The following is a 26,806-nucleotide window of genomic DNA, read 5'->3' as shown; positions in this document are numbered from 1 at the left end:
ACGTGAGTCCATATTTGTTCTTGCATTGAGAAGACGCATCACTGCAGGAGTCTCTTGAATAGAGGCTCATTACATTTGACTTTATATTTTTTTATATTTTATTTATTATTTTTTATTTTATGTGTATGAGTGTATTGCCTGAATGTGTGTAAGTACACCCATGTCATGCGATGTCAGACAGAAGAGGTCAGGAAATGGTGTTGAATTCCCCTGGAACTGGAGTTACAGAGGGTTGTTAGCTGTCACGTGGGTGTGGGAACTGAACCCAGGTCCTCTGCAAGAGCAACCAGTGCTCTAACCACTAAACCATCTCTCCAGCCCCCACAGTTGACTTTAAATGAAAGGAAGCAATTGGGCAAAGAAGTAAAAAAGGTAGGAAAAAAAATTAAAATTAGGGACTAGAGAGCACTGACAGCTCTTACAGAAGATTTCGGTTCAGTTCCTAGTACCCATGTCATGAGGCTTACAGCCACCTGAAATTCCAGTTCCAGGGAATCTGGTGCCCTCTTCTGGCCTCCTTGAGCATCTGCATGCACATGGTATATATACATACTCTTAGACACACACGCACGTGCTCATAAGATAAATCATATGTATATGATTAATATGGAGATATATATGAAATTATGGCCTGGCAAGATGACTCAGTGAGTGAAGGTACTTGCCACCAAGCCTGATGACCTGAGTTCCATCCCCAGGGACCCATATAATGGAAGAAGAGAATTGCCTCCCATAAATTGTCCCCTGACTTCCAGCATACATGTGTACATATAAACACACACAGATTAATAAATGTAATTGAAATGTTTAAAAGAAAGTAGGAGCCGGGTGTGGTGGCATAGTTGCAGCACTTGGGAGGCAGAGACAGGTGGATCTCTGTGAGTTCAAGGTCAGCCTGGTCTACATAGTGAGTTCCAGGACAGGTCAGGGGAGACCCTGTCTCAAAAAGACCAAAAAATTTAAAAATTTAAAAAATAATAAAAGAAAGTAGGGCATCAGCCAGGCAGATTGGCTCATGTCTGTAATCCCAGGAGGCTGAGGCAGAAGGAAAGGCATGAATTTGAGGCCAACATGGGCTGCATAGTGAGTTCCAACCCAACCAGAGCTACAGTGTGAGATCCTATCTCAAAGAAACAAAACAAGGGCTGGAGAGATGGCTCAGCAGTTAAGAACACTGACTGCTCTTGCAGAAGACCTGGGTTTGAATCCCAACACCCACACAGCAGCTAACAACTGTCTGTAACTCCAGTTCCAGGGGATCCGACAGCCTCTCTGTCCTCTGAGGGCATTGTACCACATGGGTGCACTTACCTACATGCAGGCATAACATACATACACATAAAATAAAAATAATAATTAAAATAAAACAAACAAAAACAAAAGAAAAGCAAGGAGGGAGGGAGGGAAAGGAGGGAGGGAGCAAAAGTAGGCTAGAACAAGGCCCTGGAGATTGATCTCTAACACTGAAAAAAGAAGGAAAAGAAGAATGGAGGTTGTCCTGGTTTGTTCTTCATCGCTGTGACAAAACACTCTGACCAGTACCAACTTGGGGAGGAAAGGGTTTATTTGTCTTACATCTCCCAAGACGCAGTTCATCAGGGAGCCCAAGGTAGGAACTCAGGGCAGGAACCTGGAGGCAGGAGCTGGAGCACAGGCCATGGAGGAACACGGCTTACTGGCTTGCTCCCCTGGTCCAAGTTCAGCCTGCTTTCTTATGCAACACAGGCCCACCTGCTCAGGGGTGGCACCACCCACAGTGGGCTGGGCCCTCCCACATCACTCATCAAGAAGATGCCCTTCAGACATGGCCACAGGCCAGTCCAATAGAGGAAATTCCCCAACTGAGGCTCCCTCAACCCAGGTGTGTCAAGTTGACACTAAAGCTACCCAGCACAAGGGTCTACAAGTGGTGATGGGTAGAGAGAGAACAGTAATAAGGCTGTGGTGATCCAGGACAGCTAAGAGCAGCTGACAGGAACTCAGACGGGAGCTGGACAGCAGGTGAGTGTTTCAGGCTGGTAGAGCCCAGGGAAAGCAGCACACTAAGCTTTTTTTTTTTTTTGTCTTTTTTGAGATAGGGTCTCCCTGTAGCCCCAGCTATCCTGGAACTCACTAGGCAGACCAGGCTGACCTCGAACTCACAGAGATCCACCTCTGTCTGCCTCCCAAGTGCTAGGATTAAAGGCATAGGGCACTATAAACTTTTTTTTTTTCCCTAGGGTTAAACCACTTTATTAAAGGCTTGGGGCGGGGGTATGTGTGCAAGGCCCAAGTGATCGGAAGTCCTCAGCAGGGCAGATCTCCCCTTGCTAAAAACAAAACAAAACAAACCTTTTTTTTTTTTCTTTTGAGATGGTCTGACAGGCCTGAAACTTACTATGTAGACTGGCATTGAACTCACTGCAATTCTCCTGCCTCAACTTCCCAAGTAAGTGCTGGTGTAACAGACATGAGCCACTATGCATGGCTTGGATTTTAAAAATAAGCACTTGCCGGGTGTGGTGGCGCACGCCTTTAATCCCAGAACTCAGGAGGCAGAGTCAGGCAGATGTCTGTGAGTTCAAGGCCAGCCTGGTCTACATAGCGAGTTCCAGGACAGCTGGGGATACAGGGAGACCCTGTCACAGAACAAAGTCAGAAGGCCCAGGTTTGTAGACTTCAGAGATCTGGACCTTACTTTCCTTGTCTGGAAAATGTGTTGACTGGTCCCTACCAACCTGAGACTTTGGAGGGAAGAGGTGACTGCCCAATCACACAGCTGGAAAATGACCAGGATGACTTGCTAGCTCCAGAACTCTCCTCCTCTGAGGTCCCAGAGGGTCAGGAATTGGGAGGAGGAGTGTGGTTCTGGCTAATGACTCCCTCTGGTCCCCAGGCACCCTCTTCTTATGGATATTCTGGCCAAGTTTCAACTCTGCTCTGGTGGACGTCCCAAGTGAGAAGAAGAAGGCTGTGTTCAACACATACTATGCCCTGGCGGTCAGCACAGTGACAGCCACCTCAGTGTCAGCCCTGTCCCACCCCCAAGGGAGGATCAACATGGTGAGGAGAGGACTGCCTCTTAGGGCAGCACTTGTGTGTAAGGAGCCTACCACAATGTCTGAGGCTCTCCCTCAGGGCTAGCCTATCGGTGGGTAAATACCACGAGATGATGGACCCTTCTTTGCCTGCAGTATCAGGGAACATCACAAGACTGTCACAGTCTGTCTTGGGGACTGTGGGCAGGGGTGACTAAATTCATTAATGCTGGGCTGGAGAGATGGCTCAGCAATTAAATTGTTCTTGCAGAAGACCCGGGTTCAAATCCCAGCACCCACATGGCAGCTAACAACTGTCCATAACTCCTGTCTCAGGGGATCTGACAGCCTCTTCTGACGTCCACAGGCACTGCATGACACGGGTGCACTTACCTACATGTAGGCAATACACGCATACACATAAAATTTTTTAAAAATTTAAATTCATCAATGATAATACCACACAGATCTGAGTGTGGACTCCATTTCTGCTAATTTTTTTTTTTTTTTTGGTCTTTTTGAGACAGGGTCTCCCTGTAGTCCCAGCTGGCCTGGAGCTCACTATGTAGACCAGGCTGGCCTTAAACTAAAGGCGTGCGCCACCACGCCCGGCCTCATTTCTGCTAATTGTTAAAGACATCACAAGAGCAGAATGGAATAGAATTAGCCAGCCTTTCCTCTTCCCCCAAGAAATTTCAAGAATGAAATTACAATCAGAAGTTAAAAAAAAAAGTTATGCTAGTTAGATAACACTGTTCAAGACACATCAATATTTTGAACCTCAGTGGTTGCATCTGTCAAGTGGGAATTAAGAGATAATACATGGTAGGGTGTGATGGCACACACCTTTAATGCCAGCACTCAGATGGCAGAAGCAGGTGGATTTCTCTAGGAGTTTGAGATCAACATGGTTTATGCAGAAAGTTTCAGGTCAGTCAGAGCTACATAGTGAGACCCAGAGAGAGAGAGAGGAGAGAGAGAGAGAGAGAAAGAGAGAGAGAGAGAGAGAGAGAGAGAGAGAGAGAATATGTATGAATGTAGGTCCTGGGCTGGGGATGTTGCTCAGATGGTAGAGTGTCAGAGTGCTTGTCTAGCATGCATGAGGCCTTGAATTCAAACTCCAGCCCAGCATAAACTGGGCACAGTGCGGCTAACAACCATCTATAACTTCAGTTTCAGGTGATCCAAAGCCCTCTTCTGGCCTCTATGTGCATTGCAGGACACAGATGTTCACAGATGTACAGGCAAAACATCTGTACACATAAAGTAAAAATAAAATAAAAAACCAAAAATATCTAAGGTTATCGAGATGGCCTTGTGGTTAAGAGTATATACTACTCTTGCAGAGGATCTGAATTTGACTCCAGTACCTACATTCGGGCAATTTACAACTGCCTGTAACTCCAACTCCATGCCCTCTTCTGGCCTCCTCAGGCACTGCACACTTAAGCATAACACCCCCCATATATATAATTAAAAATAAAATATTTTGGGGGCTGGAGAGATGGCTCAGCGGTTAAGAACACTGGTTGTTCTTGCAGAAGACCCAGGTTCGTATCCCAGCACCCATGGCAGCTAAGCAGCTAACAACTGTTCTTAACCCCAGTTCCAGGGGATGTAACTCCAGTTCCAGGGGATCAGACAGTCTTTTCTGTCCTCACAGGCATTGCACGACACGGGGTGCACTCACCTACATGCAGACAATACATGCATACACATAAAATAAAAATAGTAAATAAAATTAAATAAATAAATAAATAATAAATAAATAAATAAAAAGTCCTGGACTGGAGAGGTGGTTCTGAGGTTAAGAGCACTTGCTGCTCTTGCAGAAGACCAGGGGTTGATTCCCAGCACGTACGTGGTGACTTACAACCAACTATAACTCCAGTTTCAGGGGATCCTATGCCCTCTTCAGGCCTCTGCAGGCTCCTGCATAAACATGGTACACATATACTCACAAAGGCTCACACATGTACACATAAATTTAACATGTTTAAATTATTCAATAAAATTAAAAAAAAAAACAGGGGGCTGGAGAGATGGCTCAGTGGTTAAGAGCACTGGCTGCTCTTGCAGAGGACTCAGGTTTGATTCCCAGCACCCACATGGTAGCTAACAACTGTCTGTAACTCCAGTTCCAGGGGATCTGAAGCCCTCTTCTGACCTCCATGGGCATTGCAGGACACAGGTGCACTTACATACATGCAGGCAATACACTCATACACATAAAGTAAAAACAATAACTGAAATATTAAAAGACCCCAAAGTTAGCTGGGTGTGGTGACACATTCCTTTAATCCTAGCACTCAGGAGGCAGAGACAGGCGGAACCCTGTGAGTTCGAGGCTAGCCTGGTCTACATAATAGCAAGTGCCAGGCCAGCTGGGACTTCAGGGTGTCCCTGTCTCATAAAGACAAAAAAAAAACAAAACAAAAAAAAAAAAACCTGAAAACCCAAAACCCTAGAGGCAAGAGTAATACAAACCCTGCTTTTTAACTTTTTAATTCTATGCAAGACCCTTTGTCTAAGATTTTTTTTCTTTTTCTCTTTCTTTTCTTTTTTTTTGTCTTTTTGAGACAGGGTCTCCCTGTAGCCCCAGCTGTCCTGGAACTCAATATGTAGATCAGGCTGACCTTGAACTCACAGAGATCTGCCTGCGTCTGCCTCCCGAGTGCTGGGATTAAAGACATGTACTACCACACTGGGCTGGCTTTTTTTTCTTATGTTTGTGTGTGTGACTGTGTGTATATGTGATATACTCCTGATTGTGCACGTGTGTGCCTATGTGTGCACTTGTGGGGGCCAGAGATCAATGCTGGCTATCCATCTCAATTGCTCTCCATCTTCTTTCTTTCTTTCTTTCTTTCTTTCTTTCTTTCTTTCTTTCTTTCTTTCTTTCTTTCTTTCTTCTCTTTCTCTCTCCCTCCCTCCCTCCCTCCTTCCCTCCCTCTCTCTCTTTCTTTTCTTGACAGTGTCTCACTATGTGCCTGAACTCACTATAAAGACCAGATGATCCACTACCTCTGCTTCTTGAGTTTTCAATTTTTTTTTTTTTTTTGGTCTTTTTGAGACAGGGTCTCCCTGTAGCCCCAGCTGTCCTGGAACTCACTATGTAGACCAGGCTGGCCTTGAACTCACAGAGATCTGCCTGCCTCTGCCTCCCGAATGCTCAGATTAAAGGCCTGCACCACCAGGCCCAGCTAAAGACAGAATCTTACCTAACTTGAGTTACCTTCAACTCTAGCTCCTCCTGCCTTAGACTCCTGAATGCTGATATTCCAAGCTTGAAATACCACATTTGAAACTCTATTCTTAGTGCCCAAGGGCAGGTCACTAACACACCTGAGAGGGGGCTAGGATGCTGGCATCAGGATGGCTGTTCCCTGAGCTTGGGAGGGCGCCCACGGGTGAAGGTCATCTGGTCCCAGGAGAAAAATGGCTTGAGGATCTAGGAATCAGGAAGGATATTGCAAGGTGCTTCACTGTCAGTGTGCTGAGAAGGCTGTGAGAGAGAAGGTTTCCTCTCTGAGCCTCACTTCATCCACCCACAAGCTGTTTCTTGGCAGGTTCACATCCACAATGCAGTACTGGCAGGAGGCGTGGCTGTGGGTGCTTCCTGTCACCTGATTAGTTCTCCTTGGATCGCCATGGTACTGGGCCTCATGGCTGGGTTGATCTCCATCGGGGGAGCCAAGTGCCTGCCGGTAAGGAACTGGTCAACGGCTGCCCTGTGTGCTGTCACTGTGTGCTGTCATGGGTACATGAGGCAGGTGTTGGTGCCTTCCCAGGCTGGCGTCATAGTTGGGTATGTTAAAGACTAAGGCAGGCAGGGCATGGTGACGCACACCTGTAGTCCCAGCACTTGGGAGGCAGAGGCAGGCGATCTCTGTGAGTTCAAGGCCAGCCTGGTCTACATGGTGAGTTCCAGGATAGCTGGGGCTACAAGGGAGAGCCTGTCTCAAGAAGACAAAAAAAAAAAAAAAAAAAAAAAAAAAAAAAAGACGAAGGTGGCACCTTCAGAGGCAGACTCCTGTGTCAGTGTGCATCCCAGAGCTCCTTTCCTTTATTTCCTTTATTTTCAGCTAAAACTTTATGGTCCAAGCTGAGCATGTCCAGAGGCATTTTTTTCCATCATTTTAATCTTATTTTTTCCTTAATTTTAAATTTAAAAATAAATTGCACTTATTTGTTGTGAGTGCCAGTGGAGGTCAGAGGACAACTTTTTTTTGCCTTTTTGAGACAGGGTCTCCTCGTAGCCCCAGCTGGCCTAGAACTCACTGTGTAGACCAGGCTGGCCTTGAACTCAGAGATCTGCCTGCCTCTGCCTCCTGCAAGTGCTGGGATTAAAGGTGTGAGCCACCATACCGGCTCAGAGGACAACTTTTGGAAGTCTGTTCTCTTTCTACTGTAGAGTCCAGGGACCAAACTCAGGTCGCCAGGCTTGACAGCAAGATCCTTAACCTGCCGAGCTACTTCTCCAGCCTCACTTAATCTTTTACATGGAGGCTGGAGAGATGGCTCAGCAGTTAAGAGCACTGGCTGCTCTTGCAGAGAAACTGGGTTCAATTCCCAGCACCCACATTGTGGCTAAGAACTGGCCATAACTTCAGCTCCAGGGGAATCCAACACCCTTTGACATGTAGGCAATACACGCATACACATAAGTTTTTATTTTATGTGTATGCGTGTATTGCCTACATGTAGGTAAGTACACCCTTGTCATGCAGTGCCCGTGGAGGACAGAAGAGGCTGTCGGATGCCCTGGAACTGGAGTTACAGACAGTTGTTAGCTGCCATGTGCTGGGATTCGAAGTCGGGTCTTCTGCAAGAACCACCAGTGTTCCTAACCGCTGAGCCATCTCTCCAGCCCCATAAAATATTTTTTAATCTTTTACATATGTGTTTCATGACTTTGGGCTAAGCATGCTCAAAAAGTGTGTCGACTATTTTTTATTTTTAAATTATAATTTTAAACTAGGCATGCCCAGGAAAGTACTCCTTAACCGTGCATGCAGATCCTTATATAAGTAAGCAGACCCCTGAATAGAGTGTCCATGGTTTTGTTCAGAGAGCATTGCTTTGGAAATGACCCCAACCTCTCTTTGCCTGCTGTAGGTAGTGATACACCTTTCCCCACTTGTCTGTGTCTTAACTGTGTTTATCTTGGCTTTACACTTACCAAGGTGGGAACCCATTGCATTCGGGGAAAGGTGGATGGTGCGTTCAAACTCCAGTCAGATAGTGAACTTGTCAGAGTGCTGGGGAGCAAAGAGTGTAACACACTTGTGTGACTTTTCCTGAGGGGACATGAACTAACTTATTCACCCCAGATAGGGCACTGACAACAGACCAAAGAAGGGGCTCTACCAAAGTCTAGCTTAATGAACCAATAAATTTATTAGGGTCAATTACTAGGGCATGGGTGATTCAAAAGCAACTGAATCACCAAAAAGCCAACCCAGCATGGTGACAACTCCCCAGAGTTGCATCTCTGGAAGTTTCCTTCAGGAGGCTCAGTTAGTAGAGGAGTCTCTTTTTCCAGCAAATTGTTACTTTTTGTATAATCTTGGGGAATTGCCTTGTAATTCTTGTAAATTTCTTTTGCTTCTTAGGTCTAGTAAATTTTGTTTATACCCTGGGTCTTTCTTTTTTTTAGTTAAAAAGAGTTTTTAGCTGTAGTCCCAGCACTTGGGAGGCAGAGGCAGGCAGATCTCCGTGAGTTCAAGGCCAGCCTGGTCTACATAGTGAGACAGCTGGGGCTACAGGGAGACCCTGCTTCAGAAAGACAAAAAAAAATAGTTTTTAAGGGCTGGAGAGATGTTTTTAAGGGCTAGAGAGATGACTCAGCTGTTAAGAGCATTGGCTGTTCTTGCAGAAGACTGAGGTTTGAATCCCAGCATCCACATGGTGGCTAACAACCATCTGTAACTCTAGTTCCGGGGCATGCTATGCCATCTTCTGTATTCCTCAGGCATTGTACAACATGGGTGCATTTAAGTACATGCAGGCATAACACTCATACACATAAAATAAAAATAAATTTAAAAGTTTTTTCTAATTTTATTATTATGCATATATTTTTGTTTTTGTGGGGGGTTGTTTTTTGTATTTTTGTATTTTTGAGACAGGGTTTCCCAGTAGCCCCAGCTGGCCTGGAACTCACTATGTAGACCAAGCTGGCCTTGAACTCACAGAGATCCATCTGCTTCTGCCTCCCAAGTGCTGGGATTAAAGGCGTGGGCCACTATACCCAGCTCTATTGTGTATGTCTGTATGGGTGTGTAACATGCTATTGTTACTGACTCTAATTCAAGAATTAAAAGGCAGGAGACTGGAGAGATGTCTCAGTGGTTAAGAGCACATACTGTTCTCACAGAGGACCTGAATTCAGTTCCCAGCACCTATATCCAGCAGCTCACAACTGCCTGTAACTCCAGCTCAAAGGGATCTGATGCCCTCTTCTGGCCTCTGTAGCCACCTGCACTCACATGCATATACTTCCACACAGACACATATGTATGCACATAATTTAAAATAAAATGGGATTGGAGAGATGGCTCAGTGGTTAAGAACACTGGTTGCTCTTGCAGAGAGGACTGTGTTTGGTTCCCAGCGCCTACACTAAGAAGCATCCATAAAGGATCCCATGCCCTCTTCTGGTTTCCACAGGCATTACATGCACATAGTACACTTACATACATGCAGGCAAAACACTCATATACATAAAAATAAATTTAAAAAGAGAAAAAAAAGGCCAGGTGTGGTGGCATATTCCTTTAATCCTAGCACTCAGGAGGCAGAGGCAGGCGGATCTCTGTGAGTTCAAGGCCAGCCTCGTCTACATAGGGAGTTCTAGGACAGCTGAGGCTACAGAGAGACCCTGTCTCAAAAAGACCCAAAAACAAAGAAAAAAACAAACAAAACAAACAAACAAAAAAACACCAAAGATTTAGAGCTACTAGAGCAAAAGACTTTAATGTCTTGCTCAGTATATGGCTTAGTGTTAGTGAAGAGGGGACTTGGAAATCAAAAAATCCAAAGCCCCTAGTAGGACTTGGGCCTTTTAAGGGTTTTCTGTATATGTGTGTGTGTGTGTGGGGTTCCTCTCCCCTAATTTTGGATGTCAACTTCAACAAAGAAGATAGAGCAGACAGGCTACAGCTCCAAGCTGAGATACATCCAGGACTGGCCTTGGTCTTAACTGGTCTAAACTAGTCAGCTGGAGGGCGACCTTGCCAGTGGGAGAAAAGGTTTACCAGGACTTTTTCTCAGGTAGAAGAAGGCAAATGTGCAACATCTTCATTATCTATTTACTTGTCAGAAGTAAAGCTAGCTTTTACCTCCTCACCATTTGCATGTGTGAAAGTCAGAGAAGGACTTGGTGGAGTCGGTTCTTACCTTCCACCTTTACATGGGTTCCCAGGATCAAATTCAGGTCATCAGGTTTGCTCAGCAAGTACCTCTACCCACTGAGTCAATCTGTACTTTCTGAGTCTCTGTGTGTCTGCATCTGTGTGTGTGTGTGTCTGTCTGTCTCTATGTGTGTGTTGCCTGTATCTGTGTATCTGTGTGTGTGTCTGTATCTGTCTGTGCCTGTATCTATGTATCTATATGTGTGTGTCTGTATCTGCGTGTATGTGCATGTGTGTCTGTATCTGTGTGTACGTATATGTGTGTGGTGTATCTGTCTGAATCTGTGTTGTGTATCTGTGTTGGGGGTAGTGTGTGTCTGTATCTGTCTGTGCCTGTATCTATGTATCTATATGTGTGTGTGTCTGTATCTGTGTGTATGTGCATGTGTGTCTGTATCTGTGTGTACGTATATGTGTGTAGTGTATCTGTCTGAATCTGTGTTGTGTATCTGTGTTGGGGGTGTGTGGGGTGTGTTTGTGGTCCTGTGAGTCCCTCCAGACCCTTGCATTTTTTAGGCAAGCATTTTCCACTGACCCGCATTCCCCTTCCCTCCTCTGCATTTTAAACATTTCCCAGGGGATGTGAATGCACCTTCAGGTCTGAGAAAGACTTCTTTAAGTGATGTCACCCCCTTTGCTGGCCCTGGATGTCAAGAACCTGTGGAAAGGGCAGGGATGGAATATGGGTCTCACTTGCAGATCTGCTTATGGTGCCCTTTTGTCCCCAGGTGTGTTTGAAACAAACGCTGACGAGTCAAGTCCCCAGTGGGGTGCACTACACCTTCGGCTTTCCGGGTCTGCTGGGAGCAGCCACCTACATTCTGCTGACGGCCACACAGAACATCTACCCGATGCTCATGTGGGTCACCCAACTTCTTCCCCTTATCCCCATCCAACTCAGGGTAAAAGGTGCCCAGAGCCCTGCTGCCAATTTATTCAGAAAAGAAAATTTTTTTTTTCAGTCTTTTTGAAGCAGGGTCTCCCTGTAGCCCCAGCTGTCCAGGAACTCACTATGTAGACCGGGCTGACCTTGAACTCACAGAGATCCGCCTGCCTCCCCCTCCCAAGTGCTGGAACTACAGGTGTGTGCTACCATGCCCTGCAAAAAAATATTTTTTAAGACAGGGTTTTACACTGTAGCTCAAGCTGATGTGTAACTCACTCCAGCCTCAGCCTCCTGAGTCTTAGATTACAGGTGTGAGCCACCACACCCAGCTTCAAAAATTCTTCCTAACTTCTGCTTGCAATGGAACTGTCAGTTTTCCAGCCCCTTTCTTCCCTAAAGGGGCAGCTTAGGAGCAGGGCAGAGGTACTCAGTCTTGAGACCCCACAAATGTAGACAGAGCAGGTCAGACAGGTTCAAACCCACTGGGACACTTTTGCAGCCATGGTGGTTGAAGTCAGGGTAAGAGTTTGCACCCTGGAGTCATGAGTGGTCTTGAAACCCTTAATGTGGCTGATGGTGAAGGCTGGAGAGGTGAGAGGAGTGGGGGGGGAGAGAGAGAGAGAGAGGAGAGACTGTAGCTGGTATCCCCAGATTCTTGGCATTGTCAAAGAGTTCAGAGAGGAGACTGAGTAAAGGGAGTTTTATCACAGGGTGGTGTACACACAAGGTGAGTCCTCATTGTGCATGTCTGTAACTGGCACGTGGATGTAACCATGCATGGTACTCCGGCAGGCTCTGAGCTGGACTCTGTGTTCTTACTTGCCTGTGGAGAGTTGAACGAGAAACAGAAGCAGCTTCAAAACTGGCTTGACCTGGGCTGGCGATGTAGCTCGGTTGGTAGAGTGCTTGTCTAGCATGCACTAAGCTCTGGGTTCCATCCTCAGCACCACATAAACTGGGTGTGGTGGCACACACCTGTAATCTCAGCACCTGTCTCAGAGACAGGAAGATTGGGAGTTGCAGGTCATCCTCTACTACAAAGCAAATATGAAGCTAGCCTGGGCTAAGTAAGACCCTATCTAAAGAAACAAAAACAAAGCAAAAATTGGGTTGATCAACATGGCTCACTGTCTATAGTGCTACACCGAAGGGCCAGTGGGACCAGGCTGAGGCTGAACCATGGAGTCTGAGGAGTTTTATTTATTTATTTATTATTTATTTTATTTTATTTTGTCTTTTTGAAGCAGGGTCTCCCTGTAGCCCCAGCTGTCCTGGAACTCACTGTGTAGACCAGGCTGGCCTTGAACTCACTGAGATCTGCCTGTCTCTGCCTCCCAAGTGCTGGGACTACAGGCGTGTGCTACCATGCCCGGCTTGAGGAGTTTTAAAAAATATTTTATTAATTTTATGTGTACGAGAATATTGACTGCATATATGTAAGTGTACCCATGTCATGCAATGCCCACAGAGGTCAGAAGAGGGCATCAGCTCCCCTGAAACTGGAGTTACTGGAGGTTGTTAACCACCATGTGGGTGCTGGGAATTGAACCTGGGTCCTCTGCAAGAGCAGCTAGGACTCTTAAACCCTGAGCCATCTCTCTAACCCCAGGATCTGAGGATTTTAATGTGACAAAGAGGGTAATGGAACCCCTCATCCTGTTCCAGCCACATTGTGGCTCTACAGGGAAATGACAGGGATGTGCCAGCTGGGGAGATGATACTTGGTCCCTTCATGGCCCTTCTATCAGGGACACCACTGACGCCAGCTGTCTCCTTGTCCCAGGTGATCGCAGCCTGATGTCTTGTGGCTCTTCTGCTCTGTCCTTTCTAGGGTCAGCAGCCAGATATTCAGTGACACTGGGGCTCTGAGCTTTGCTATGGCCATGGGGATGATATCTGGTCTTGTGACAGGTCAGTATAACATGACCCTTTCTTTTAGACCATGCCCTACCCTGTGGCTGGGTGGAAAAGGAAATGTGCTTGATCCCTTCCCCTTGGAGTGACCAACCTCTCAGCTCCATCTCAGTGAAGCAAGAGGCTCAATGTTGATTTTGCAAATCCAAGAATCCCTTTAATCCCAGCACTCAGGAGGCAGAGGCAGGCAAATCTCTGTGAGTTCAAGGCCAGCCTGGTCTACATAGCAAGTTCCAGGACAGCTGGGGCTACAAGGAGACCCTGTCTCAAAAAAGACCTAAAAAAAAAAAAAAAAAAAAAGAATCAGGTCAGGAGTGGTGGCACACACCTGTAGTCCCAGCATTCAGGAGGCAGAGGGAGGTGAATCTCTGTGAGTTCAAGGCCAGCTTGGTCTACATAGCAAGTACCAGGCCAGCCTGAGCTATATAGTGAGACTGTTTCAAAACAACAAAAGGAAAACTCAACAACAACAAAAACAAGGCAAAATAACCCAACAAAACAAACACTGGAATGTCTGGGGCTGTTGAAATAATAGATCAATGGCTTTGAACAGGTGTAGATCTTCCCCATGTCACATGGCTCATTTTGTAAGCTAACATTTCTAGTGGTGGTCCTGATTTTTTAAAAAAAGCCTCAAAATAAGTTCAGTGTTGTCTCATAAAACATGAAGATTTCATGTTTCAAAAAACATGAAATCCATAAAAATGGATTTTCATCAATAATGAAAAAACCAAGAAACTGGAAAATCCACTCAGGTGACAGATAATTTGTGTAATCTCAGCTACCTTAGGTGTGCTTGGTTGCATCAACAAGCTAGTTAAGACATGCGTCATGAGAGGAAGATAAGAATCCACGAAGCACACGCACACTTGGGTTACTCCTATCATTTAATACTGTGGAACCAATTCTCATTAAAAGTAATACCAGCTGATGCCAGACGTGGTGGGTAATAGCAGCTGATGCCGGACGTGGTGGGTAATAGCAGCTGATGCCAGATGTGGTGGCGCACACCTTTAATCCCAGAACTCGGGAGCCAGAGGCAGGTGGATCTCTGTGAGTTCAAGGCCAGCCTGGTCTACATAGCTAGTTCCAGGCCAGCTGGGGCTACAGGGAGACCCTGTCTCAAAAAGACCAAGAAAGTAATAGCAGCTGAAGAGATGGCTCAGGAGTTAAGAGCGCTCACTGCCCAGTCATCAGGACTGAAATTCAGATACCGGCACCCACATAACAAGCCAGGTGTCCCACGGATGCCTGTAACTCCAACTGTGAGGGGGAGACCCTGCCTCAAGGGAATAGGTGGAGAGATAGAAAAGGACACCCAGTACCCCCTCTCTTCTACACTTACACTCAGGTGTGCACAACTATACACCTATACACAGTCAGGTATGGTGAGCTGTACCCGTGGGTCTAGCTACTCCGGAGGCAGAGAAAGGTGGGCAAGCCTCAAGGGGGTCGCTCTCCACAGTAGTAGCTCTTGTGCTTGAAATGGATCCACCACGCCTCCCTCCTCTTCTTTTTTCTTTCCTCCTTCCCTCCCTCCCTCCATCCAGAGTCTCGCTATAAAGTCAAGTGGCCTCTGACCAGTGGTCCTTCTGCCTTTGCCTCCTAACTGCTGGGGTTACAGATGTGCACTCACCTCACCCAGCCATGCCAGGGCCCTTCTGTCCCGTCTTGGAGATGGGTGAGATCCACACCAGCAGATACTGCTCAGTGTGGCCCGAGTCCCGTAAGAGCCTTGCTTCACCAGTTGCTTAATGGCTACAGTATTAACAAAGCTGATCCAAACGAGTGTCTCCATGATAGAAGAAAGTTTCTGTTGAGATACTGGAGCCTACATACAATATTTTCATTAATCTTGAGGTAACAAATGTGCTCTGAACGTTTTACCATTTAATTATCGTTTGTTTAAGGTTTGCTCCTAAATGTCAAAATATGGAAAGCGCCTCACGCAGCCAAATATTTTGATGATCAAACTTTCTGGGAGGTAAGATTTCTAAGCTATTAACATGGTAGATTTTTTAAAAAGTTTTTATTTATTTTATTCATTATTGGGGGTGTCACATGAGTGTCATGGCATGTGTGTGGAGATCAGAGGGCAACCCTTGGGAGTTGATTCTTTCCTTCCATCATGAGATCCAGGGATCAAACTCAGAAAACTCAAGCCCATCAGGCTTGCGGGAGTAAGTGCTTTAACCCACTGAGCTATTGTGTGAGCCCGACAGGATAGACTCTGAATGTACAAACTTGAGATGATTGGGTATATATGTAAGTCCATAGCACATGTGTGTGCACATGTGAGTGTGTGCATGTGTGTGCCTGTATGCAGGTGTATGCATGTTTCCTAAGAAGCTGGTAAAAGTTACCATTTCCCTAAGGCCTCAAGATCATTCATGGTTGGTGAGAAGTGTGTTGGTGGCCATTCTCCCATTCCCCTCTAGGGTCATCAATGTGAGCAAATAGTTTGGCAGGAGGACAACAGAACTGTGCAGTGTAAGAGCAGGAGAAACCTCTGGGCTGTAAGTTCAACCCCTACATGAGAGATGCTTGGAGTGGGGACATGGCTTGTCCAAGGTCTCACAGTGAGCCACCGCACAGCTATCTAGCACACAACTTTAAAAAAATTCTTTTTATTATTTTTATTTTATGTGTATGAGTGTATTGCCTGCATATATGAGTGCACCCGTGTCATGCGATGCTGCAGAGGTCAGAAGAGGGCATCGGATTCCCCTGGAACTGGAGTTAAGGACGGTTCATAGCCGCCATGTGGGTGCTGGGAATCGAACCCAGGTCCTCTGAAAGAGCAATCAGTGCTCCTAACCGCTAAGCCATTTCTGCAGCCTCACAACTCTTTTTAAAAATTGATTTTTAGCCGGGCATGGTGGTGCACACCTGTAGTCCCAGCACTTGGGAGGCAGAGACAGGCAGATCTCTGTGAGTTCAAGGCCAGCCTGGTCTACATAGTGAGTTCCAGGACAGCTGGGGCTTACAGAGAGACCCTACTTTAAAAAGACCCCCCCAAAAATGGATTTTTATCTTATGTGTATGAGTGTATTTTCTGCACGGATGTAAGTGTACCTGTGTCATGCAGTGCCAATGGAAGTCAGTAGAGGGGCGTCTGGTCCCCTGGACCTGTAGTTACAGATGGTTGTTAGCTGCTGCCATGTGGGTGCTGGGAACACAACCCAGGTCCTCTGGAAGAACAGCAAGTATCCTTAACCACTGAGCCATATCTCCAGCCCCTAGAGCACAACTCCTGATGACTTACAGCTAGTGACAGGAAGTTGGCAGTGTAGGAGTCTAGGGTCTCCCTCCCTCCTTTCAGGGTCTCACTAAAGCCTAGTGGCTTCTGATTGGTGATCCTTCTGCTTCTGCCTCCACCTCCTGAGTGCTGGGGTTACAGGTGTGTGCTCACCTTACCCAGCTGTGCCCTGGTCCTTCTATTCCATCTTGGGGTTGGGCATCAGATACACACCCATTGGATACTGCTCAGTGTGACCTCAGTCCTGTGGAGAGCCTTACTGTAATTCTGTCTACAGAATTTTAATGAAGTCAATCAGGAATGACAGAGCTTCCATTTGGGACTAAGTCCTAGGCCAGGCCTTTTTACTAGCCAGCATCCAAGACTCTGACCACAAAGGGGAGAGAAGTAGCCCTGTTATGGGCCTGGGCACACATGCCCAGCAGCAGGAAATGTGGAAGGAAGTACCTCTTCTTCCTCTTCCCCTTCCAACAGCTTTATCCAAGTCTAACTGGCATGTGATGAACTGCACCACTTAAAAGCATATAAGGGGAGGCTGGGTGTGGTGGCACACATCTTTAATCCCAATGCTTGGAGGCTCAGGTGGGAGGATTGCTCTGAGTTTGAGGCAGTCTGAGCTAGACTAAGACCCTATCTCAAAAAAAATTTTAAAGTATACAACTGGATATGTTTAACCTGTTTCTATACCCACCACTCCCAAAGGTTCCTGAGCCCCTCTGAAATTCTCCTTTCCTACCTCTCTCAGGCTCACCCCAGGCAGCCGCTGAACTCTCCTGTGACTGAGGCTTTCTGTACTTTTGCCTGGCTGGAATCACACAGCCCCACTCTTCTTGGGCCTCCTCTACTCCACAGTTATTCTGAGAATCAACCATGCTGTCTGTACTCTGTGGCCCGCCTCATCTTGTGCCAGCTTCTCTGCACAGCAATGGGTTTTTGGCGTCCACAGCCAGTCTCTCCCAGTCCCCTGCAAGTGTTCGTACCCCTCTATCAGCAGCTGGGGGAGTCAGTGAAGGAATTAGAAAGGTAGCTTAATCCACTCATTCACTCCACAAGTGTTTATTGAACAATGACTATATATCAAATGCCGCACTTGTCAACCACAAACAGGACACATATCCAGCTCACCTGTTTGGGCTGCAATAACTGCTGAATAAATAAAGAAAATCCAAGGGCCCCTGACCCCAGCCACTGCAACATCAGGTGAAACAAAGTGTGCACCTGGAACAGGAAGCCCAGACTTTAGCCATAGTGCAGTGTTTTTGTGTATGGCTTTTGTTTATTTATTCATTTTTGAGAAACCGTCTCCCTGTATAGCTCCAGCTGGTCTGGAACTCACTGTGTAGACCAGGCTGGCCTCGAACTCAGAGCGCTGCCTGCCTCTGCCCGCAGAGTGCTGGGATTAAGGATGTGTGCCACCATGCCCCACCCATCTCACTTATGTCTGAGCAGCCTGTAAAGAAGTGAAACTGACGCAGAGTCCACTAGCAGTTTGTCAGTCTCAGCGAGCCTTGGTGAAGGAGCACTGTTCTGTGGGGAGATCTGAATTCCACGCCTAACTCCTCTGCTTCAGCCCCTGGGCAGGGCACCTTCATTTCTGGGGTGTTTTTTCCTACTATACAATGAAACTGAACATTTCGTTTTGACAGCATGTGCTGTGGACCCCACCAGGTTTCTCCCACTTTCAACCCTGTGGCCTCACACAACCCCAGCTTCCCATCTCTGAAAAACAGACACTAGAACTCTCCCCCACAGCAGGGGAGGGTCTAGAGGAGCCTATGTTTGTGAGATGAGCACCCCAACTGAGACACAGAAAACACTGTTAGCTCCAAACCTCCAGCCCCAGGATTCTTTTGATCCATAGCTACTCAAGATCCAGTGACATTGCATGACAGTCTGTAGTATGCCACAGACTCAAACAACAAAACCCTCAGGATATATTCAGCCTGCAGAAGACACGACCCAAGGGAGACCCATGAACTCATTCCAAACACGTGAAACACAACTGCACAGAAGAGGAGGCTATTTTCCCTGTGTTGCTTCACAGAATTTCACTAGGTCTGGGAGATGCAGTGTGCATGCTAACAAATCGAACTGCTGCAAAATGGAATGAGCTAATGCATGAGGGAGTAGTGAGCTCCTTGTCACAGGAGGTATTCAAGTCAGATGCCTGTCAATGCATCATGAAAAGAACTACACGGAGATGGCGGTGGTTCATGTGTGTAAGCTCAGCAATTGAAAGCTAAGGCTGGAAGATAGCAGGTTCAAGGATAACTTGGGCTACATACCAAGACCTTTGTCTCCAAATAGAAAGGGCTGGAGAGATGGCTCAGTTGTTAGGAATACTGGTGACTACTCTCACAGGGGACTCAGGTTCAGTCCACGGCACCCATACTGGGTGGCTCACAACTGCCTGTAACCCCAGTTCCAGGGGTTCCAACAACCTCTTCTGGCCTCCAGGAGTACTGAACACATGGTATACATACACACAAGCAGATACATACATACACATAAATAAAATGAAAAGATACAAACAAAAAGACAGAAAGAGAAAGAAAGGTTAGATTTAAAATCTCTTCTAAGGCCAGGCGTGCTAGCGCATGCCTTGCGAATCTCTGTGAATTCAAAGGCCAGCCTGGTCTACATAGTGAGTTCCATGACAGCTGGGGCTACAGGGAGACCCTGTCTCAAAAAGACCAAAACCAACCAACCAACTAAACAAACAAACAAACCTCTTCTAATTCAGATTTTGAAAACGAACCTCTCTGCTATTTGAGGTGAGATGTTTAGATTATGGTAAGTTTCAAAAGATCAAGAGAGGGACTGGAGATGGTTCAGCAGTTAAGAGCACTGGCTGCTCTTGCAGAAGACCTGGGTTCAGTTTCCAGCACCCGCATAGCTGCTAACAACTGTCCATAAACTCCAGTTTGAGATCTGACACCCTCTTCTGGCCTCCATGGGCATTGCATGCACCTGGTACACTTACATAAAAGCAGGCAAAACACTCAAACACGTAAAAAGAGAAAAATTTTAAAGGACAACAAAAAGATCAAGCTGGAAACTTTCAAAGGGGTTGAAGAGATGGCTCATCAGTTAATAGCACTGGCTGCTCAATTATGAGGACCAGGGTTCGGATCTCAGTACACGATCATCTGTAATTTCAGCTATAAGGGATCCAATGCCCTCTTCTGGCCTCTGCATGCACATACATACATACAGAAACACAGACACATGCCTTCCCATAAATGTTTTTTTCCCAGAGAACAAGGGTTCCTCTGTAGTAAAAAGCTGTGCTTCCCTTTCACAGTTCCCTCACTTGGCTACTGGATTTTAAGCAAAAGCACCTGGGAATGAAGTGGAGCGTGGAAAGAAACCTCCATGGTCTCCTCTCGTGATGTAAGCGCATTACAGCACTGTTCCTATGTAAATCTGGTATTAAAAGGCTGAAAACACCTAAATGGTCATTTAAGTTTTACGTTTGGTTTCATGAAAGACACTTGTTAATATTGCTGATTGCAGATGCATTACTAAGGTTTCGGTCCAATTCTGTTTTCTCATGGTTTATAAGGTTGCTACTCGGGTAAACACCTGGCCACAGCTGTGGAGGTGGCAGTATGCAATAGGGAAATAAGGCTTTCAATCCTCATAAGGCCCTCAGCACTCTCTGGGCAGATTGTGGGGTCAGTTGTGGGATAGGGATGCACGATCTCAAGTTCTTAAGATCACTTCTGAGACATGCCACCCTAGTATCTGTTGTCTGGGATTTCACAGGGGACAAGAGCAAAGCGGTCCTTTTTGTGTGTCTTGATGAGTCAACAATATTCAAACTCACGGCATGGAAGGGCCCACACATTTAAATCATCTAAGGCACTGTTCATGTCTCTTGGAAGGCCAGCTCTAGGTCATCTGATGGGGAACAGCATTTTAAGCTGTCATTCTGAGGAACATCTACTCTTATTTTACCAGCTGGGGGTGCAGGGTGGGGAGGGGGTAACGACAAGAGTTCCTACTGATAGCCCCTATGTGTAGTGAAAACAACCTTGCTGGACTGTTCAGTTTAGGGGTTCTGTTCAGGGGGAAATGAAATGCTGAATCCAATTCACTATCAAAACAAAAAAACCTTATGTCACCTGAGATACTAGGTGTTGAGTCTGTTCCTTTCTGCCTTTCCTCCATGGCAAATGTGAGGTAAACCACCTGTGTCCCACTAGCACCCTGTGTCCCAGCTGGTCAAATCTTACCCTGGAATTATTGGTACAATGGAGCTGGCCATAGAAGGGTCAGGAGCCTGGTGCTGGCCTGGGCTTCTCTTCAGGCACAAGCACTCTCTCTGGAAGCCTTCAAATACTGCTTGCACTGAAATACTCACAGAACTTTTTGGTAGAATCATACAAACCAAACACAAAGCATAATGAAAAAGAACTTTGTCCACTGAATAGTTTTTAATAACAAGAAAATGTTCATACATCATTCAATATCAGACACAGAAGAGGCTGAGCTTAGTCAACATTGGACGGAGGAGCAAATCCTCATCCCAATGACTATTTCTTTGTAATCGATTCTTTAGACCATGATAGAACCTGACGGAGTGACTCTTGCAAAGTTTCCTTTAATGCTGTAGAAGTTGATCAACTGTATGCCACGCTGGATTGTGTTGCTGTTTACATAGTGAGTTCTCACGATTTTAGCATTACACGTCTTTAAGCTGAGATTACACTCAGAAATAAGTTTAGAAAACAGCATTACAAAAGACTGAGGGTGAGCAGTTTAAAAAAAAAACCAAAAAACCAAAAAACCAAAAAAAAAAAAAACCTCCATGTAGGGCAGTCGTGCTCCAGCAACCCCTCATCTTCACTGCCATAAGTCCTCGGTGCGGCCAAACTTAAAAACCAGCCCTCTGTGGACAAAGCAAGAAACATAACATGACTGCCTGGGCTGGGAAACTTAGAGAAGGCTAGGAATCATGTGACAAAGAACCAGCACTGAGCTGTATAAGAAGCATCTGTTAGCCGGGCATGGTGGCACATGCCTTTAATCCTAGTACTTGGGAGGCAGAGGTAGGTGGATCATTGGTGAGTTCAAGACCACCCTGGTCTACATAGCAAGTTCCAGGCCAGCCAGCGCTACAAAAAACCACCCCCAAAACTTTAAAAAAAAAAAAAAAAAAAAGCACCTCTTACCAACACAAACTAATCATTTTAGAGACACGAATTCTTCGTTATGCTCAACCACTACTGTCATTATCCCCAAACTGAGCTTTTCCTGGTGGGACTTTTGAAAAGTGAAACAATGTTTAGCATGTCATCATTACATACTTGATCCAACAGGGCTTCTAGAGGGGGGAGGTGAGCTGGATATGGAAGCCAGGGCCTAACACTGAGCTGCAGCCCCATCTACAACCTTTATGGGGTACCTTGATGCGTTAGGCCTGTACAGATAGATAAGGCACAGTCTTTGCCCTCAACCTGCTTATATCTGATAACACGTTCTACGTGCTTCAGTAGGTGGTGGTGGAGTATATACCAAACAGTAAAGAGGCGCAGAAACAGAATTCACTTTCCTGAATCAGCTCAGGTTTTGGTTTAGCTTTTCTGAGAGGGTCTTACTACATAGACTTGGCTGGATGGAACCTGCTACATAAACAAGGCTAGCTTTGAACATATGGTGATTCTCTGCCTCTGCTTTCTGAGTGCTGGGATTATAAGTGTGCCCCAACATGCTCTGCTGCCTAAAGGAGTTTGCAAAGGGATATGGGAAATGGCTCAGCCTGATGAACCTGAGTTCCATCCCTGGGACAGATGTGAAGGTAGACAGAGAGAACCGATTCCCAAAAGCTGTCCTCTGACCACACATGTGCACACACACATTCAAATGTACACAATGTAATAATTTAAAAAGGGGAAGTTTAAATGCCAAATGACAAGTTGGCAAGAAAGAGAGCCACTGAGAAAATGAACAGTACATTTTTGGACAAAGAAATAGCAACTCTGAATGCCAGGAAGCCATGGCTGGGGGTGCAGCTCTGAGGTTGAGCCCTGCCTGGCATGCATGAAGAGAAAAGAAATTCCCACCAAGCCTGATGGCATGTATGTTGTAGCTCCAGCTACTTAGGACATTGAGGCAGAATGATCACTTGAGCCCAGGAGTTTGAGGCCAGCCTGGGCTAGAGAACAAGACTGCTTCTCTTAAAGAAACAACCCTCCCCCTACACCCCACCCCAACAAACACTGAGCTCCAGAAACAGCCCAGGAATAGGCCCTCCAGGGCTAGTGCTTTTGAGAGGGGCTGTTGTTCTGTCTTCTAGCCTTCCACTGATGTAGCACTGGAGATCTATCACATGCATTAAAAAGGCACTGGGGAGGGGATGACTAGGAATGGTTTAGTGAAGAGAGGGCAGAATCTGGTGGCAGCCAGCCTTTGTGGGCAACTGTCAGGGTAGACACCCCACAGGCTGTGGAGGGAGTGGGGAAGAGGCCAGCTTGCACACCCTGGGGCAGTGTGTCCTTTAAGAGTCCCTGGCTGCACAGAAGTAGGGAACAGCTATCTGCCCAGCTGAATGGTCGGCCCAGGGCTGCTGATCTTCCTGTTTCTTAAAAACCAGGAAGCCAAAGCCAGGCATGGTGTCACAGGCTTTTAATCCCAGCAGAGGCAGGTGGATCTCCGAGCTCAAGGCCATCATGGTCTATATAGTGAGTTCCAGGCCAGCTGGGGCTACAGGGAGATTGTCTCAAAAAGACAAAAAAATAAAAAATAAAATAAAAATAAAAAAACCCAAACAAACCAGGAAGCCACTGGGCATGGTGATTCAACCCTATAGTTACTGGAGAAGGTAGACAATAGGACAACCTCCAGCTCAAAATTAGCCTGTGCTACACAGTGAGTTCCAGGACAGCCTAGGCTGAAACCCTATTTTAGGAAGAAAAAGAAAAAATTCAAAATTCAGATTTTTATGTCAAATCTTTTTTTAAAATATTTTATTTATTATTTTTATTTTATGTGTCGTGCAATGCCACAGAGGTCAGAAGAGGGCATCGGATTCCCCTGGAACTGGAGCTAAGGACGGTTCCCAGCCGCCATGTGGGTGCTGGGAATCAAACAAACCCAGGTCCTCTGTAAGAGCAGTCAGTGCTCTTAACTGCTGAGCCATCTCTCCAGCCTCGTCAAAACTCTTTTTAAATTTATTTTATGTATATAGTGTTTTGCCTGCACGTACCCTCATATGGTGCAATGCCCACAGAGGCCAGAGTAGGGTGTCAGATCCCCTAGAACTGGAGTGACAGATGGTTGTTAGCTGCCATGTGAGTTCTGGGAACGGAACCCAGGTCCTCTCTGCAAAGGCAGTCAGTGCTCTTAACCACTGAGCCATTTCTCCAGCGCCTATGACAATTTTTTTACTGTTAAATGTTGGCTCTGTGAAATAAATAGTATATAGATTAAATAAAATACAGTTGTGGGCTGAGTCAGGATGAGCGGTCCCTCATCCTGATCGCTTCTGCAGATGGCTCAAGGACTTAAATACTGTTGGTTTGGAAAGACAGGTTGGAACTTCCTATAGAAGGAACTGAAAGGGGAAAGTTGGATCAGAGGGAAGATGCGATGGATAAGAACCGCCGAGGTAACAGATGACCTGGACTTAAACGGTGGGAAAGGGGACAAGGGAGAAGTCAATTTGCCTGCAGCACCACCAGGACCCAGACAGAAGAGTGAGTGTGGGGAGATGGGGGCCAATGAGGGTGGCCCATGGCGTTTGCTGCTTTTTACTCTGTCTTTTCTTCTCACCCGTTTTCTAATTCCCAGCGGACACTCAAGGTTAAGACCACAGTCAGGATGATCAATTTGAAACAAGGCCTTTAATAAAGGTAAATACTTGAGTGGTTTTTTGTTTTTTTTTGTCTTTTTGAGACAGGGTCTCCCTGTAGTCCCAGCTGACCTGAACTCACTATACAGACCAGGCTGGCCTTGAACTCACAAAGATCTGCCTGCCTCTGCCTCCCAAGTGCTGGGATTAAAGCGTGCGCCACCACACCCAGCTAATACTTGAGTGTTTTAAAAAATGAAAACAAAATTATAATCAGGAAGCGGTTTATACCCTTTCTTAGAATTATATATAAAGGGGCTGGAGAGATGACTCAGCAGTTAAGAACAGTGACTGTTCTTGCAGAAGAGCCAGGTTTGAATCCCAGCACCCACATGGCAGCTAACAACTTTCCGTAACTCCAGTTCCAAGGGATCCAGGCCTCTTCTGTCCTCCTTGGGCACTGCATGACACAGGTGCACTTACATACATGCAGGCAATACATGCATATACATAAAACAAAAATAATGAATATTGAAAAAAAAAGAAGTATAAGAATATAATAGGGGCTCAGCAATTAAGAGCACTGGCTACTCTTGCAGAGGACCCGGAATCAGTTCCCAGCACCCACATGGCAGCTAACAACTAACTCCAGTTCCAGGGGATTGGCCTCTTCTGACCTCCACAGGCACTGCATGACACAGGTACACTTAGACACATGCAGGCAATACACTAATACACATAAAATAATAAAATATTTTAAAATAATAAAATAGAGAATTGACATAAAAATTTAAATTTTGGCTTTTTTCTTTTTCTTCCTGAAATAGGGTTTCAATCTATAGCCTACGCTTGTCCTGGAACTCACTATGTAGTTCACTTACATGCAGGCAAAACAGTCATGCACATAAAATTAAAAAAAATTACGGAGGCCGGATATGGCGGCACCTCTTTAATCTCAGCACTCAGGAAGGCAGAGGCAGGCAGATCTCTGGGAAATTGAGGCCAGCTTGGTCTACATACAGAGTTCCAGGCCAGCGGGGCTACAGGAAGGCCCTGCCTCAGAAAGACCAAAAAAAAAAAGACAACCCCCTCCCAAAATAAAACAATACGACAAATCATGTGTTGCATGAGTACAGGTATTCAGAGGCATTGCTTTACCCTGGAGCTGGAGTTCCAGGCAACTGTGAGCCACTTGATATGGGAGCTCTCAACTGCCTTACATTCCAAATCCAGAGGAATCTGAAGCTCTGGCCTCTGTAGGCACCTGCATTCACATGCATATACCCATATACAAACACATAGACACACACAGAATTAAAAAGAATAAAAAATATATATATATCTTGCCAGGTGTGGTGGCACACGCCTTTAGTCCCAGCACTTGGGAGGCAGAGGCAGGCAGATCTCCTTGAGTTCAAGGACAGCCTGGGTTACAAAGGGAATTCCAGGGCAGGAGGGGCTACAGGGAGACCCTGTCTCAACAAGACCAAAAAAATAAAACCAAAAAAAAAAAACACCACCACCACCACCAAAAACATATATAAAATCTTTCTTGGGCCAATAAGCTGGCTCAATGGATTAAGGGGCTTGCCACCAAGCCTGCCAACTTGAATTTGATCCCTGGGACCACATGGTGACAGACTCCTGCAAGCTGTCCTCTGACCCTCCAGATGTATGCTATAGCATACATAAAACATCCCTTACCACACACACTCACATAAGAAAAACATGTAATACAAAAAAAAATTTTTTTTTTTTTTGGTCTTTTTGAGACAGGGTCTCCTTGTAGCCCCAACTGACCTGGAATTAAAGTAAAGCAGGCTGGCCTTGAACTCACAGAGATCCACCTGCCTCGCCTCCTGAGTGCTGGGATTAAATGCGTGTGCAACCACTCTCTCAAATGTTTATTCTTAGACTCATTTTTCTCTTTCTTTCTTTCTTTCTTTCTTTCTTTCTTTCTTTCTTTCTTTCTTTCTTTTTCTTTCTTTCTTTCTTTCTTTTTTATTTTTTTTGTCTTTTTGAGACAGGGTCTCCTTGTAGCTACAGCTGTCCTGAAACTCACTATGGAGACCAGGATGGCCTCAATCTCAGAGATCTGCCTGTTTCTGCCCCCCAAGTGCTGGGATTAAAGGCATGCACCACCATGTATGGCAGTTTCATTTTTCATACTTTATAAAAATAACATGGGTGAGAGAAATCAGGCAGGGGTAAATTAAACAACCAAATATAGTAATAACATACTATTAAAAATATATAAGCCAGGGCTGGAGAGATGGTCCAGCCATTAAGAGTACTGGCTGCTCTTAGAGGACCCAGGTTCAATTCCTAGTACCCACATAAGGGCTAACAACTATCCATAGTTCCAGTTCCAGGACGATCCAACACTCTGTTCTGACCTAGGCAGGCATTGCATGACATGGGTGTACTTACATATATGCAGAAAATAGAATATCACATAGAATAAAAGTTAATAAATAAAATTTTACATATATATATACACATACATGCTGAGCATGGTGG

At 45.8% G+C, this 26,806-nt stretch overlaps 2 protein-coding genes across 3 annotated transcripts in view; one reads left to right on the top strand and one right to left on the bottom strand.

Annotated features, from left to right (window-relative positions):
- Nucleotides 1–19,935, top strand: part of Rhce (Rh blood group CcEe antigens) — a 50,366-nt gene extending 30,431 nt beyond the window's left edge. Inside the window, exons 4-9 of the mRNA XM_017795383.2 lie at nt 6,587–6,724; nt 11,161–11,291; nt 13,150–13,229; nt 15,143–15,216; nt 17,237–17,514; nt 19,796–19,935. Coding sequence (XP_017650872.1) covers nt 6,587–6,724; nt 11,161–11,291; nt 13,150–13,229; nt 15,143–15,216; nt 17,237–17,514; nt 19,796–19,883 — 789 coding nt within the window. The 3' untranslated portion in view covers nt 19,884–19,935. The remainder of the gene's footprint in view (nt 1–6,586; nt 6,725–11,160; nt 11,292–13,149; nt 13,230–15,142; nt 15,217–17,236; nt 17,515–19,795) is intronic.
- Nucleotides 19,936–20,897: 962 nt separating this feature from the next.
- Tmem50a (transmembrane protein 50A) overlaps nt 20,898–26,806 on the bottom strand; it is a 23,710-nt gene continuing 17,801 nt past the window's right edge. For both annotated transcript variants that reach the window (XM_008822296.2, XM_008822297.2), the window contains exon 7: nt 20,898–21,385. In XM_008822296.2, coding sequence (XP_008820518.1) covers nt 21,340–21,385 — 46 coding nt within the window. In that variant the 3' untranslated portion in view covers nt 20,898–21,339. The remainder of the gene's footprint in view (nt 21,386–26,806) is intronic.

The sequence above is a fragment of the Nannospalax galili genome, unplaced genomic scaffold, assembly GCF_000622305.1.
Source record: "Nannospalax galili isolate Female #2095 unplaced genomic scaffold, S.galili_v1.0 scaffold1428, whole genome shotgun sequence".
NCBI lineage: Eukaryota > Metazoa > Chordata > Mammalia > Rodentia > Spalacidae > Nannospalax > Nannospalax galili.
This window is presented reverse-complemented; position numbering and strand designations above follow the sequence as displayed.